We start from the raw sequence: 15,891 nt of genomic DNA on the forward strand, positions 1-15,891 counted from the left end.
ATGGGGTTCATGACTGCTGCTCATAGGGCCTACTGCAATACCCTCATTAATAACGACTTTACTTTTTGTGGGGATTTCGGGCTTCAGTCTTGATGTAGGAATTAAGCAGAAGACACCTAGACCCAGAGCCACAAAGCAATCGAGGTGCCTAACTCCCATAGACCCTAGACATCATCCCACCCTTCCATCCCCCAGCTTCTCTGTTCTTGTCTTCACTGGCTCTTAGACCAGCCTCCCGGAGAACTGGAGCACCTACTAGTGGTGCAATAAGCGACATGACCAGCATCCACCCCAGTGGGTTTGCTCAGTCTCGCCCCAAAGGGAGAGCTGTGTGGGCCGTGGCACGTCGGTTTTGGTAGGGTTTTTATAGTACGCGCCGCTCTGTGTTTATCTTGGCAAAGGCTGGTTGGAGACGCCCACCAGCTTGGGGGCTGACCAGGTGCGGAATCACAGGACGTGGAGGGTCTGATCTTTCAGTCTCTTCACATTTGTAATGGCAGGTGGCTGCCAGGCCCCGGGGCAGCAGAGTGCAAAACTTTTCCCAGGAAGCTCCCTGCAGAAGGGCAAGTTACACCGTGGCTGGCTGGAGAGCTGCTCACAGTACAGGTACATCTGCATCCACACTGGCTCGTGGGCACCTCACCCACCAGTGCTGCAGCCAAATGGACTCACTCAGATCTGTCTGCAAGACAGGCGCCACCTTTTCCCAGCAGTGCTTGTAAAACACCTGGGAACCTGAGAATGGCACCGTTCTGCTCACCTCCTGCCCCATACGCACTGATTCTCCTCTCCCAAAGAGCACTGCTCTCACCCCCACACACGCACACTACAGATCCTCTCCAGCCCAGGGGGTGAAGCCTCTCCCACACGCACTGTACAGAAGCCAGGTGGTTGGTGCGTCTCTCTGTTATGTTTCATTTATTAGCGGGTGTAAGGAGCGCACCTGGCCCAGCCCGACCTGGCTCTGCTCCCCAGCTCCTCCCAGCGCTGTTCCTCGTGCCCCACCCCCAGTGCGCAGCTCCCTGCACCGGAGCCACGGAGATGGGGGCCATAGGAGCCCTCGACAGCGCAGCGAGCCCCCTAGCTGGGGACAGACATGCCAAGAACTGGCCCCACCTCCTGCATTTTTGAGGCAGCGAGGGGGAAGGTTGGGGTCCAAAGCAGACCCAGAGTGGGAAGGGAGGTGCTGAGACTGGGGAACAAGGGGGGCTGATCCAGGCTGGGCAAGCGCGCATCTACTGGGGCAGCAGCAAAGACACGGAGATGAGGCGGCTCCTAGCTAGAGCTGGGCTTTGGGGAGGACTGGGGGCGAGACGTGGGGGATAGAGGGTCCTAACCCAGACAGATCCCCATCCATCTGTCCAGGCCGCATGGGGCTCCACAGTGTTGTAGTTCCATGGGGCAGGGTGGTGGTGGGGGGAATCCAGGGCAGGTTCCCCCCACCGATTGGGGGGAGGGGTGTCGATCCTGCGAGGTGCAGCGGGGGCTCCCAGGGTGGGGGTTACAGGTCGCTCTCCCCGTACAGGGCGCTGGAGAAGGAGACATAGTCCAATGCGCCTGATACCGCGTCAGCCCCGCTGTATTTTGTCATGCGGCTGATGCAATACTCGGCCTGCTCCGGGGGCAGCTCCCGCCGCAGCTCCTCCATGGTGATGTAGTTCTGAAAGGTGGGAGGGGAGATGGTTAGGGGGCAGCAGCCCAGCCCCCCCTTCCCCCTCCCGCACCCATCAGGGGCCCTGGCTAGCTTAGGGAGACGAGCACAGGGCAGGTCAGGGCAGTGCTGGAGCGAGTTGTGGGGCCCGTTCGGGCCTGCACTGCCCACACTCACTGTTCTAGCACAATCTCTCGCGGGGACTTGCTGCAGGGCCCCCTGGCCGCGAGGGTCTAACTCAGCGGTTCTCAAACTTTGGGTCAGGACCCCAAAGTGGGTCACGACCAGAGCCGAAGCTCAAGCCCAACTGTCTGGGGCGGGGCTCAGGTTACAGACTTTCTGCTTGGGACTGAAGCCCTTGGGCTTTGGCCCTCCATCCCCCCACCCGGCGGTTCAGGCTTCGGTCCCCCCTCCTGGGGTTGTGTAGTAAGTGTTGTTGGCAGAAGGGGGTCATGGTGCAATGAAGTTTGAGAACCCCTCGTCTAACTACATGGGCAGATGGCCCAGATCCAAGATGCTCTGAGACCCTGGTGATGCTGCATCCAAAACTGGGGAGGGGGGAACCCTCCTGAACCGCAGCCTGTGACTCAGGGTTCTTGACAGGCTTGAGGCAGGGGCGCGTCCCTGGGGGCCAGTGGAGGCAGCATGAAATAAAACCTGCCCCCTACATACCTTCACAGCAAACAAGAGACCCAAGGGAAATTCCAGCAGACCCATGGGAGCTGGCTCAGTATGACCTAGAGAGGCTATCAATCCCATCATGCACTGCAGCAAGGCCAGCCCCATGCCTTTCATCAGCTGCTACCCCACAGCCCCCAAGAGTTGAGAAAGACGCTCCCAGCCCAGCAGAGCCCTCCGAGAGGTCTCGAGGGGGACGTGGCTGGACTGACCTTGTCTGATGCCAGGATCTTGAAGGAGGCCACAACCTGCTCAGCCGTGTCAGTCTCGGCCGTCTCGCGGGTCATGAAGTCGATGAAGGCCTGGAAAGTCACCACGCCCGTGCTGTTGGGATCCACCAGCATCATGATCCGGGCAAACTCCACCTCACCCTGGAGGGTAGGAATGGGGGTGAGGCTGGGGCTGCACTGAGTTAGGCTCGGGGCTGAGCCCAGTGTGGCACTAGGGGGCGCTGTGCTGCAGGGAATGGGGCAGGGACTCAGTACAGCCAGTACTGGCCCTCCTGTGGTGAGGGGAGGCCTCTTACCAGGTCATAGCCCATGGAGATGAGGCAGGCCCGGAAGTCGTCAGGGTCCATCATCCCGTTCCTCTTCTGTGGCAGGAGGCAGGGAGGGAAGAGAAGACGTCAAGCCAGGAATGTGCCTCCAGGGACCAGACCTGCCTGGCAGGGGTGCAGCCCAGGGAGCCTGAGCTCCTGCTACCAGTGAGTCCTCTCTGAAGCCCTGCAGGGACCTCCACTAGGGTGCAGAGCTCCACCTCTGTGGGCCATTCATGCCCCCACACACTCAGGCTGCGTCAGGATTGAGGGGTGTTGGCAGTGCTGTGGGTTGGGACTATGAGGCACCAGCAAAGCTGGCTATGGGCAGCAGTGGTGGGGAGTTGGGTTACCTAGATGGGAGACACATGTGGGGAGTGGAGTTATCTAGAAAGGTTATCAATGTGGGCAGGGCTATCTGGGTAAGGGGGGAGTTATCGAGGAGGGTTATTGATGGGGGCAGGGCTATCCAGCAGGGGCAGGGTTATTGATGGGGTCAGGGCTATCCAGGCAGGGTCAGCATCATCAGGATGCCGGGGGGGCTGTATCTCACCCGGTCAAAGTGGTTAAAGGATGCCCGGAACTCGTTCATCTGCTCCTGGCTGATGCCCTTGGCATCGCGGGTCAGGATCTGGTTCTCCACCTCATTGATGGTTCGGGCGATGGTCGTCAGCAGCTGCTCCCAGCCCACCCGGATGTGCTGTGGGGACAGGAGAGCGGATCACAGCACCTGGGGGATCACCCCACCGAGATCACCCTCCCATCACTCTTGAACATTACTATACACCCGGAGTGCCCCATGCACAAAGCACAACCACATATCCCACATGACAACCTTCCCCTCCAAACCCCTCCCCTGAGACCCTCTGCCCCTCTCAGAGCACCCTGAGTCATCCCCTCCTCCCGAGTGCCCCTGTCAGCCCCCAATCCCTGCTTGGAGAGCCCCCCCACAAGGAGCCCCACAGCCCCATCTGGCCTCTCACCTCCATAGTGTAGCTGGTGTGCTTGTTGTCAAAGACCAGGGCCTCCTGGATGAGCTGGTGGTCGCCCTCCAGCTTGTCAATGTTGGACTTGTAGTTAATGATGTTCTGCTCCTGTTGCTTGAGATGGTTCATCTGGTCCTCGAGGGAGCCACTGATGTCCACTGAGATGTGCCCAATCTCCTGTGGGGGGCAAGGGGCTGTCACTGTGTGAGGACACTGTGCCCTGCTCTTCTTACTGGACCCCACTCCTCTCCTAGAGCTGAGAGAGAACCCAGGAGTCCTAGCTCCTCGCTTCCCACTCCCCTGCTCTAACCATTATAGACTTATAGAATCATAGGAGTGGAAGGGACCTCAAGTGGTCACCTACTCACCTACTCCAATCCATCAGGACTAAGTAGTAACAGGACCATCCCTGGCAGGTGTGTGTCTAACCTGCTCTTAAAAACCTCCAGTGATGGAGATTCCACAACCTCCCTGGGCAATTTATTCCAGTGCTTAACCAGCCTGACAGGAAGTTTTTCCTAATGTCCAACCTAAACCTCCCAGGCTGCAATTTAAGCCCATTGCCTCTTGTCCTATCCTCAGAGGTTAAGGAGAACAATTCTTCTCCCTCTTCCTTGTAACAACCTTTATTGTACTTGACAACTATTATCATGTCCCCCCTTCAGCCTTCTCTTCTCCAAACTTCCCTCGTAGGTCATGTTTTCTACACATTTAATAATTTTTGTCGCTCTTCTCAGGACTTTCTCCAATTTGTCCACATCTTTCCTGAAATGTGGCGCCCAGAACTGGACACAATACTTCAGCTGAGACCTAATCAGTGCAGAGTAGAGCAAAAGAATTACTTCTCCTGTCTTGCTTACAACACTCCTGCTAATACATCCCAGAAAGATGTTTGCCTTTTTTGCAACAGTGTTACACTGTTGACTCATATTTAGCTTGTGGTCCACTATGACCCCCAGATCCCTTTCCGCAGTACTCCCTCCTAGTCAGTCATTTCCCATTTTGTATGTGTGCGATGCTTGTTCCTTCCTAAGTGGAGTACTTTGCATTTGTCCTTAATGAATTTAATCCTATTTACTTCAGACCTTTTCTCCAGTTTGTCCAGATCATTTTGAATTTCAATCCTATCCTCCAAAGCACTTGCAACCCCTCCCAGCTTGGTATCATCCACAAACTTTATAAGTGTACTCTCTATGCCATTATCTAAATCATTGATGAAGATATTGATCAGAGCCGGGGTCAGAACTGATCCCTGCAGGACCCCACTCGTTATGCCCTTCCAGCCTGACTGTGAACCATTGATAACTACTCCTGGGAATGGTTTTCCAACCAGTTATGCACCCACCTTATAGTTAGGGCCCTACCAAATTCACAGTCCAATTGGTCAAGTTCACAGTCATAAGATTTAAAAAATGGTAAATGTCATGATTTCAGATATTTAAATCTGAAATGTCATGGTGTTGTAACTGTAGGGGTCATGACCCAAAAGGGGGCTGTGGGGGTGTTGCAAGGTTATTGTAGGGTGGTCGCAGTATTGCAACCCTTACTTCTGTGCTGCTGCTGGCGGGATGCTGCCGTCAGAGCTAGGCACCTGGCCAGCAGCCTCTGCCCTCCAGCCACCCAGCTCTGAAGGCAGCACAGAAGTAAGAGTGGCAATACTGCGACCCCCCCCCACCACAATAACTTTGCTACCCCCCACAATCCCCTTTTGGTTCAGGCCCCCCAGTTTGAGAAATGCTGGTCTTCCCTATGAAATCTGTATAGTATAGGGTAAAAGTACACAAAAGACCAGATTTATTGGTGGGGGGGGGACCAGATTTCATGGTCCGTGATTTGTTTTTCATGGCCATGAATTTGGTAGGGCCCTACTTATAGTAGCTCCATCTAGGTTGCATTTCCCTAGTTTGTTTATGAGAAGTCATGTGAGACAGTATCAAAGGCCTTACTAAAGTCAAGATATATCACATCTACCAGTTCCCCCCCATCCACAAGGCTTGTTACCCTTGTCAAAGAAAACTATTAAATTGGTTTGACAGGATTTGTTCTTGATAAATCTGTGCTGACTGTTTCTTATCACCTTATTATCATCTAGGTGTTTGCAAATTGATTGCTTAATTATTTGCTCCATTATCTTTCTGGGTACTGAAGTTATGCTGACTGCTCTGTAATTCCCCGGGTTGTCCTTATTCCCTTTTCTATAGATGGGCACTAGATTTGCCCTTTTCCAGTCTTCTGGAATCTCTCCCGTCTTCCATGACATTTGAAGATAATCGCTAATGGTTCATATATCTCCTCAGTCAGCTCCTTGAGAACTCTAGGATGCATTTCATCAGGCCCTGGTGACATGAAGACATCTGACTTGTCTAAGTAATTTTTAACTTGTTCTTTCCCTATTTTAGCCTTTGATCCTACCTCATTTTCCCTGGCTTTCACTGTTAGACGGCCAATCACTACTAACCTTTTTGGTGAAAACTGAAACAAAAAAAAGGCATTTAGCACTTCTGCCATTCCCACATTTTCTATTGTGTTTTCCCTCTCATTGAGTAATGGGCCTACCTGTCCTTGGTCATCTTCTTGCTTCTAGTGTATTTGTAGAACATTTTCTTGTTACGTTTATGTCTCTAGCTAGTTTAATCCCGTTTTGTGCCTTGGCCTTTCTGATTTTGTCACTACATACTTTGTTATTTGTTTATATTCATCCTTTGTAATTTGACCAAGTTTCCACTTGTTGTAAGACACTTTTTTGAGTTTCAGATTGCTGAAGATCTCCTCTCTGTCTCGGAGCTATGGCTAGAACCCAGGAGTCCTGACTCCCAGCCCCCCAAACCATTAGTCCTCACTCTCTTCCCAGAGCCATGGCTAGAATCCACACACTGGAGCTCTCACCTCCATCTTGGTCTGGATCCAGGGCCCCAAGACATTGGCCTGGGCAGCGAATTGGCGCCGCAGCCGCTCATTGGCCTGTTGCCGTGCCAGCTCCTCCTGCAGCGTCTGGTCTCGGTGTGGCACCAGCTGCTTCACCTGTGGGGGAGGGAGCAGCAGGTGAGAGGCTGTGGGACAGGGCTCCAGATGGGAGGAGGCTGAGTGCAACGGGCTGGGAAGGTGGGGCTCCAGCTCAGGGAGGCTAGGGCCCAAGAGCAGTGGAGCTGAGGAGGCAGGGCCAGACAGAGAGGCACTGACAGACTGACAGACAGGCAGGGGGTGTGAGGCCTGCGGGGTCAGATGGCTAGCTGGACAGTGGGGTGGGACAGACATAGTCAGGAGGTGGGAGGGTCAGCCGGGTGCCCGCTCCCAGTGGCTGCACTCACCGTGTCCCACTTGCTGGCGATGTCAAGGTGTGAGAGATTGGTGTAGGGGTTCACCCCGCTCAGCTTGATGCCATAGGTCTGGGCGATCTTCTGGATCTCGTTCTGGATGCCTAGGATGGCCATGCGCTCCTTGTCGGCCTCGGGCAGCGTGGCCTTGAACTGCTCATGGGCCGTGATCAGGCTCTGCGGGTAGGGGGACAGTCGCCATGGGGGGAGTGCGGCCTGAAGAGCCCCTCACGGCCCGTGGGCTGAGGGCCCACAGCCCTGTGTCAGATCCGGCCCGACGCCCTCACTCCCCACCATGCTGGGGGCAGAACATGTCCTGCGAGGTCTGGTGTGTACAGCAGTGGCCCACTGGTCCCCAGATCCCTGTGGGATGTTTGCGCGGGCTCTGCCCAGAGTTATCAATGTGCTGGTTGTATGTTCCTACAGCGCGTTTGGGAGGCAGAGCCCCCACCCAGCCTGGACAGCGCAAGGGGCAGTGACCCAGCTGGCTGGCTGGACAGTGACAGGATATTTACATATAAGGCAAACAAAGCCATTAAGCTAACAAGCGGTGAAAGAGACAACTGAGTGATCATGCCTGGGACAGAGCCTGCACCCGAGGCCGCCCTCTGGCTCTGGATGCAGGGACAATGGCATCTGGTGACACAGGGGGAACAGAGAGGTGTCACGGAGGGGCCAGAGGAAGCAGTGCCTCTGAGCCTAGGAAAGCTGGGTCCCCTGGCCGGGGGGGCTGGAGATGCTGCAAACTTGAGGTGGTTGAGAAAACTGCTCGGGCAAAGGCTGGAACTTTGGGAAATTAAGTGTGTTAGCTAGAAAGCGGGTTTTGTTCTCTCCAGCAAAGCTCTGTCTTGCTGAGGCTGAGGGGTAACACCAGGGCTTACGGTTCTGGACATCTGAGCAGAGCAACACAGGGACACTGTGGCCCACTGCGCCACACCCCATAGACCCCCCACTTCCCTTGACCCGGTCCCACCCAGCCCCAGCCCTGCCACTTCCCCTAATTCCCCCCTAATTCCCCCACCTCCCCTGACCCCAGAGAGCAGGGAGCTGAGGGATTCATACACAGAGAGGAAACTAAGGCACAGAGCAGGAAAATGGCTTGTCCAAGGTCAGAGGCAGAGCCAGGATAGAACCTAGGAGTCCTGGCTCCCAGAGCTCCCTGTTCTAACCACTAGACCCCACTCCCCTCCCAGAGCCAGGAATCTAGCCCAGGGGCCCAGTGGGCCGCACCTGGATCTCCTCAATGCTGTGCACGATGAACATGTCCTGCAGGTCCTCGGTGGCGCCATCCATCCAGTTGTTGAAGGGGGCAGCTCTCTTGGCAAACTCAAGGTACAGCTGGTCGATGGTCTCCAGCAGCTTCTCCACCCGCTGGGCAGGGGCAGAGTCAGAGAGTTAGAGGGGAAGGAGCACCTACCATCCCCCTGGCCCCTGCGCCGGGGCAGGCCTGTCCTCCGGCCACACCCCTCCCCACTCCGGTTGGCAGCAGGAGCTCCCCGCCATCCGGGGCCCCCTCTCACCTCCAGCGAGTCCCTCCTCTTCTGGGTCAGGGTGCCCAGCGTGTCCCATTGGTCACAGATGGCCTGGCAGCGGGAATTCACCGAGGTGGCATCATGGTAGTCCAGCTCACTGCGGAGGAGGGGAGAGATGGTGGGAAGGTAAGGGCAATGAGCCATGGGGCAAGGCACAGAGCCACTGGGCTGCCACGGGGCAGGGCACAGAGCCCTGGATACTGCCCACCTAGCTAGGGACACCACCTGCCCGGGCACTAGGAGCTGGGTGTGGCCTCGTGGTTAGAGCAGGGGGCTGAGAGCCAGGACTCCTGGGTTCTCTCCCTGGCTCTGGTATGGAGATTCTGACCGGGGTGTGTGTCTCAGGCCCAGCACTTACTTAAGCTCCTGGGCGATGGCGGCAATCTGCTCCACACGGTCCTGGTGGGCGGCCAGGTCGCTCTCAAAGGCCTCGTGTTTGCGCATCAGCGCCCGCACCTCCATGAGTGAGGCCGACTCATAGTCCCTCTGCGAAAGCATTTCCTCCTTCCCTGCAGGGGCAGCATGGTCTGAGCCTGGCCAGCCTTCTCCACCCCCAACCCACCAGCTCCCGCCCTTTGTACCCCCTGCCCCATACCCTATGGGCCTCTGGGGCAGGGAGGAACCCAAAGGGGGAATGCCCACACGGGCATCACTGAGGGCAGAGCCCACCCCATCCCAGAGGGCTGGGAGGAGCCCAGGGCAGGGCCTGAGGGGTAGTGCCCTCCTGGGGCGGGGACTGGAGCAGTCCCCTCTGGGGGAGATCCACAGTGAGGGTACCCCATAGCGGAGGTGTAGGAGAAGGCAGGGTGATCCCTGTAGCAGAAAGGGGTATTCCCGTAGTGAGGGATGGGGGTGGGGGGATCCCTGGCCCATGGGGACAGGGGGTTGATACCTCTGGTCCAGGACTCGTGCAGCGTCGCCTTCTGCTTGAACTTCTCAGCCAGGTGCTCCAGGCGCTCCAGGCGGCGGATCTCGGTCAGCAGCCACTCCTCATAGCCCTTCTCCACCTGCTCCAGCCCCTTCCAGGCGTTGGCGATATCCTACCCCCACCGCACAGAGAGATGCGTGAACCTGGGTGCTGCCCCCTCCTCCCACACACACAGCACCAGGGGAGTGCTGGAGCTGGCCACCTACCCTGCCTCACCCCCGCCCGTCCGCTGGGGCAGCAGCACCCAGATCACAGCCACCCTATGCCCACCTGGGGGGCAGGAACTGCCCCTGGACACCCCAGATTGGGCCCCATCAGCAACAGACAAGCTCTGTGATAGTCCATGCCTGGTGTGTGTCCTCACCACCCTCAGTACGTGGCTTCACACAACATGGGCACCGCCTCCCAGGTACACATGGCTCCCTGTCCAGTGGGCACCAACCCCTGGGCACATGTGGCTCCCCACCCCATGGGCACTGCCTCCAGGCATACATGCCTTCTTGCCCCCTGGGCACACGTAGCTCCCTACCCAGTGGGCACCACCACCCGGGCACATGTGGCTCCCTGCCCCCTGAGCAAATGTGGCTCCGTGCTCCATGAGCACCATTACACAACAGGGATGTGTTGGCCCCTGGTCCATGTGGACCCATGCCCCATGGATGTGCCATGCAGGCCTCATCCCCTCTCAGGGTAGCAGAGGCAGTGTCCATGGATGGATGGCAGACCCCCCCGCAGGTGCCAAGGGCCCCATGGCAGGTGCGTGGCCTCCCTGTGCCATGGCTCACCGAGACCATCTTGCCCTCGGAGGGCATGAAGGCAGGCCGGTTGCTGAGGCGCAGCTTGGTCTGCAGGGTGTTGAAGTTGATCTCGAGCTGGCATTTCTCCTGCACGCGGGGTGGTTTGTGGACTCGGCGATAGTCCCGGAAATCCTCCAGCTTGCGCCGCATGGCGCTCATGCTCTTCTCTGCCACGCGGTTCTCTAGCCATGGGATGGTGCGCCGGATCCACTCCAGCAGCTGTGGGGAGCCGTGGGGAGGGTGAGGGCCTGCAGGGGGCAGTGCTGGGTCACTCCAGCCCCTATAGGCCCTTGAGGGAGAGCCACAGGCACATAGCCCAACACTAGCTCCTCACTCCCCAGCCTGGCCCTCAGCACCCTTCCCCTCCCACCCCCAGCATTAACTAATACAGCTGCACTCCATCAGGCCAGTATATCATCCTCACTGCACCCAGGGGACCTGGCTCCCAGCCCCTCCCACTGCTCTAACCCACTAGATCTCCCTCCCCTGCTGGAGCCAGGCCAGAACCCAGGAGTCCTGATGCCCAATCAGGGCCTTGCTGCCTCTCTCCAGCGGCCCCAGCAGGTGTCGGGGCGAGGGGGCATGGCGTCTTCAGGGGAGGATGGATTGGTACCTCGCTTGCCAGCTTCTCGTACTCCTCCATCAGTTTCTCGTTCTCCTGATTGACAGCCAGCACCTTGCAGATCCTGTTTGCAGCCGTCTCGGCCTGGGGTGGGGTGGGGTGGGGTGGGGGGAGAAACACCACATTACTTTTCAAGGGGGAGGGGGGAATAGAGCAGCCTGAGCACAGTCCTTCCCTTCCCCTGACCGAGATCGGGGCCCCTGTCGAGCATCTGTGGGGCCTCATGGGAGAGAGCTGTGCTGGGCCCTGCATGGACCCTGAGCAAAGTCAGGCCCCTGTTGGGCAGGGTGCTGCACAGATGCCCCCTCCTGAGGTCGGGACCCCTGTTGTGCCAGGCATCACACTGATCCCAACAGAGACTGGGGCCCCATGGGGGTGGGTACCACACAGACCCCAACCAAGACTGTCCCCAGCCCCAGCCCCATTTGCACTGGAGACACACACACGCACCTGCTCTGCTCCAGCAAAGGCGTGGTAGAAGCAGGACACGTAGGTCATGATGGCTTTCTCGTCTGGCTTGGGCGTGTTGACAATGTCTGCAGAGAGATGCCAGCAGCTCAGTGGGGGTGGGGGAGCGAGGGTGTGACCTGGCCACGCACCCCTGCACTGGAGTCTCGACTACTTCCCTCCCCAACCCAGCACCCTGTGTGATATCTTGCAGCCCCCCCCATCCCTCCCTCCTGGAACACCTGTCCCCAGAGCACTCCTCCCAGCCCCAGCCCTTCCCTCGGGATGTGCCTGTGAGAGAATGGGAATGTTTCATAATATTTTTATGACTCCTATGTGTGCCTCAGTTTCCCCCTGTACTTTGCATGGCTAGCCAGTGGGGGGAAGGGATTATGTTTGCTCTCAGGGCTGGTCTACACTAGACACTTACATCAGCATAGCCATGTCTCCCTGGGGTGTGAAAATCCCCCCCCCCCCCCCGTGGTGTAGCTATACTGATCTCCCCCCAGTGTGGACAGGGCTAGAGGGCTAGAAGAATTCTCCCGCTGACCTAGCTACCGCCTCTCGGGGAGGTGGGAACCTACAGCAAAGCCCTCCCCTGGGATAGGTGGTGTCTACAGTGAAGCGCTGCAGTGGCTGAAGTGCAGAGACAGTCTGCCCAGGAGACACAGTGGTGCGTCACTTCCCTGCTAGGCTGGATTGAATACATTTGTTAATGACCAGATCAACAAGGGGGCCAGCGAGACAAAGCCAACCCAGAGAGTCAGGGATCTAGGAGAGGGCTGTGAATTCAGCCCAGCCCAGCCTGGGTGCCAAGGACTGAGCCTGGCCCAGGAAGCCCAACATCTGGAGCCTGGCACTGGAGGTGACTGCGGCTGGGCTGGTGAATTGCTCTGGGCTGAGCGGATGGACTGTGCTGGAGCCTTGATTTCTCTGTACAAACCTCAGGACTCCAGGTGACCCACAAGCCCTGCTCCGTTTGGAGAAGGCTCTTTGGTGCCACGGCAGATCCCAGCTGGGGTGTGTCAGTCCTGAGGGGTGTGTCAGTCCTGGCTCTCCCAGGAGCTTGTCCCAGCTGGACTTGCAGGGCAGAGCTCATGGGGTGAAGCAGGGGGACAGGAGCCCAGGAGCTCAGTCTAGGGGGCAGTGAGGCTACATGGCCTGTCCTGAGGGGCACCTCCATGTGTGTGTGTGTGTGTGTGTGTGTGTGTGTGTGTGTGTGTGTGTGTGTGTGTGTGTGTGTGTGTGTGTGTGTGTGTGTGTGTGTGTGTGTGTGTGTTTCTGGCATACACAGGGATCCCTCCAAGAGACTGTTTCAGAGCTGGGGTGTAGCACAGATCCTGGGGGTCTATGCCAGTGTCCCCCAGCCCCTGCCTGGAAGCATGCTCCCCCACAGGCTAGGCTGCACAGGCCCAGAGCGCCAGCTGCCCTGGGCATTAGAGCCATGTCCCCTGGATCCACAGCCTGCAAGGGAGACCAGCAGGGCTGGTGTGGCAGCCGAATGGGCCATGAAGGGAGGGGAGAGTCTGGCTCCAGGCACCTCGTTCCACAGGGCATCCCAGTGTGGCGGGTCAGGGGGAAAGCCTGAGATCCCCACAGGAGGAAACGGAAAAAGGGGCACTGGAGAGGAAGATTCCCTCCTACCTACCCACCAAGGAATCAGTGGCAGAGCCAAAAACAAAACCCAGGAGTTCTGGCTCCCAGCCCCCTGGTCTAACCCACTAGATCCCCTCCTGAGCTGGGAGAGAACCCAGGCGTCCTGACCTACAGAATCAGGTCTGGGGGCTGAAGCGGGAGCTCGGGTAGGAGGAGGATAAATGATCACATTTCCAGGGCCAAGCTGGTTCAGCCAGGCCCTGACAGGGCCCAGGAGAAGGGTCGGGGTCAGAGGTCAGGATCAGGTTCAAGGGTTAGGAGTTGGGATTAGGACTGGGAGCCAAGATCAGGATTAGGGGGCCGGGGTCAGGCCAAGGTTCCAGGGTCAGGGTCGTGCGAAGGGCCAGGGAAGAGCACTGGGTCCCCAGGCCCCTCTGTGCAGCTCTCGGAGTGCAGCGCCCAGCCCTCACCTTCAGCGTCCAGCATCTTGGGGATGTCGAGGTACTTCTCAGCCACCTCAAAGGCCGTGTTGAGGTTCCCGATGGGGTCATCCTAGGCACAGAGGGGCAGAGCTGTGAGACTGGGGGGGGGCTTGGTGACAGGCTGGGGCAGGGGCAAAGGGGACTGTGTGAGCCACAGGCAAGGGGGGCACCATGAGTAGGACGGGGCCCTGCAGGGAGCAGGGCAGGAAGGGGGGCCTGAGCCATGCAGTGGGAGGTGGGGTGGGCACGTCGGCGGTAACAGGGAGGGGAGGGAGTTCACGGGGGCAGGCAGCTGCTGCTCGGATAACAGGTCTGGGACAGGGATCTGGCCAGCAAAGAGCTGAACGTCCTTGGGCAGAAACAGCCAGGGAGGGGGAAGAAGGAAACTAAATGGGGGGCTGGGGCAGTGCCAGGAGCCAGGACCAATGTCACTGGGGTGGTAGCCGGGAGGGCTGTCGTGGGGTAGCAGGGAGCTGGGGGGCAGGGGCTGGGAGGAGGGGAAACAGCAAGGGTGGGGGCTGGGGCAATGGGGGGAACGCCTGGGGAAGGGTGGGGGAGACAGTAGGGGCAGGGGCTGTTGCACCTTTCTGAGCTTGGCATAGTCGATGAGGTCAGGCCGGTGGCGGTGGATCAGGGCGCACAGGGCCAGCCCATCCTTCCAGCTGCGCCGCATCCGGGGGGAAGGAGAAGGAGAAGTCAGGTGATCCTCGGCTATGACCCCTGGCCAGCTCCAGGCGCTGTGCTGGGGCCTGGCACTGCACACGCACCCCAGCCCCGCCCTACGCTCCCTCCTCCGGCTCACCTGCCCCTGGGCTCCTTCACTCCAGCGGGCACTGCTGGAGCTGCTGCCTCCTGGGAGCTGGGCTGAGCTCCAGCCAGCTCGACTCATGAAGGCCGCAGGGTGAGGGCACCCCTGGGGCCTGCCCCAGAGCCCCGAGCGAAGCCCCCCTCCCCACGGTGCTCCCTACCTGATGTGGAAGTTCTGCACATTGACGTTCCGGTATGGAGCCGTCTTCCTCTGGCACCATAGCAGCAGCCCCTCCTTGGCCGAGGTCTCTGCAAGAAACCAGGTAGCATGGCTCAGACCCCCCTGGCCCAGGTGCATGGAGGGGCTGAGAAGCAGGAGATGGGGTGGGGATAGAGTGGCCCCCGGCAGGAAGGGCCTGAAGTGCAAGGGAGAGCCTTACCCATAGCCCCCCATTGGTGAGTGTGTGGGGGCAGCAGGGATGTCTCAGATTCATGGAGTGCCAGCCCAGAAGGGACTTATAGACTCATAGACTTTAAGGTCAGAAGGGACCATTATGATCATCTAGTCTGACCTCCTGCACAACGCAGGCCACAGACTCTCACCCACCCACTCCTGTATCAAACCTGTGTCTGAGTCATTGAAGTCCTCAAATCATGGTTTAAAGACTTGAAGGTGCAGAGAATCCTCCAGCAACTGACCCGTGCCCCACACTGCAGAGGAAGGTGAAAAACCCCCAGGGCCTCTGCCAATGTGCCCTGAAGGAAAATTCCTTCCCGACTCCAAATATGGCCATCAGCTAAACCCTGAGCATGTGGGTAAGACTCACCAGCCAGACACCCAGGAAAGAATTCTCTGTAGTAACTCAGATCCCACCCTATCTAGTGTCCCATCACAGGCCATTGGGCATATTTACTGCTGGGAGCCAAAGATCAATTAATTGCCAAAATTAGGCTATCCCATCATACCATCCCCTCCATAAACTTATCAAGCTTAGTCTTGAAGCCAGATATGTCTTTTGCCTCCACTGCTCCCCTTGGAAGGCTGTTCCAGAACTTCACTCTGATGGTTAGAAATCTTCGTCTAATTTCAAGTCTAAACTTCCTGATGGCCAGTTTATGTCCATTTGTTCTTGTGTCCACATTGGTTCTGAGCTTAAACAATTCCTCTCCCTCCCTGGTATTTATCCCTCTGATATATTTATAGAGAGCAATCATATCTCCCCCCAGCCTTCTTTTGGTTAGGCTAAACAAGCCAAGCTCTTTGAGTCTCCTTTCATAAGACAGGTTTTCCATTCCTCGGATCATCCTAGTAGCCCTTCTCTGAACCTGTTCCAGTTTGAATTCATCCTTCTTAAACATGGGAGACCAGAACTGCACACAATATTAGATCACCCAGTCTGCCCTGCTGCATAGCCCAGGCCAGAGAACCTCACCCAGCTACCACTGCATTGCACCCGTCACTTCTGTTTGGCTAAAGCATTTCAGGCCTCAGGAGACTGACCTGTTGTGAGCCCCAGGCCGAAAACAGCAGAGACCCAGGGGCTACCAATGCCCAAGCCCCTGTGATGTCAGAGAA

At 57.7% G+C, this 15,891-nt stretch overlaps 1 protein-coding gene across 1 annotated transcript in view; it reads right to left on the bottom strand.

Annotated features, from left to right (window-relative positions):
* Window positions 1-672: 672 nt before the first annotated feature.
* Window positions 673-15,891, bottom strand: part of ACTN3 (actinin alpha 3) — a 33,673-nt gene continuing 18,454 nt past the window's right edge. Inside the window, exons 5-21 of the mRNA XM_045025759.1 lie at window positions 14,537-14,624; window positions 14,152-14,230; window positions 13,557-13,638; window positions 11,494-11,579; window positions 11,035-11,127; window positions 10,410-10,640; window positions 9,589-9,736; window positions 9,055-9,205; window positions 8,685-8,793; window positions 8,395-8,535; window positions 7,159-7,341; window positions 6,737-6,871; window positions 3,848-4,027; window positions 3,418-3,564; window positions 2,856-2,921; window positions 2,542-2,700; window positions 673-1,660 (exon numbers count right to left, since the gene is read on the bottom strand). Of these exons, the coding sequence (XP_044881694.1) occupies window positions 1,502-1,660; window positions 2,542-2,700; window positions 2,856-2,921; window positions 3,418-3,564; window positions 3,848-4,027; window positions 6,737-6,871; window positions 7,159-7,341; window positions 8,395-8,535; window positions 8,685-8,793; window positions 9,055-9,205; window positions 9,589-9,736; window positions 10,410-10,640; window positions 11,035-11,127; window positions 11,494-11,579; window positions 13,557-13,638; window positions 14,152-14,230; window positions 14,537-14,624 (2,237 nt within the window). The 3' untranslated portion in view covers window positions 673-1,501. The remainder of the gene's footprint in view (window positions 1,661-2,541; window positions 2,701-2,855; window positions 2,922-3,417; window positions 3,565-3,847; window positions 4,028-6,736; window positions 6,872-7,158; window positions 7,342-8,394; window positions 8,536-8,684; window positions 8,794-9,054; window positions 9,206-9,588; window positions 9,737-10,409; window positions 10,641-11,034; window positions 11,128-11,493; window positions 11,580-13,556; window positions 13,639-14,151; window positions 14,231-14,536; window positions 14,625-15,891) is intronic.

This window comes from Mauremys mutica, chromosome 7, assembly GCF_020497125.1.
Source record: "Mauremys mutica isolate MM-2020 ecotype Southern chromosome 7, ASM2049712v1, whole genome shotgun sequence".
In the NCBI taxonomy this organism is placed as follows: Eukaryota; Metazoa; Chordata; order Testudines; family Geoemydidae; genus Mauremys; species Mauremys mutica.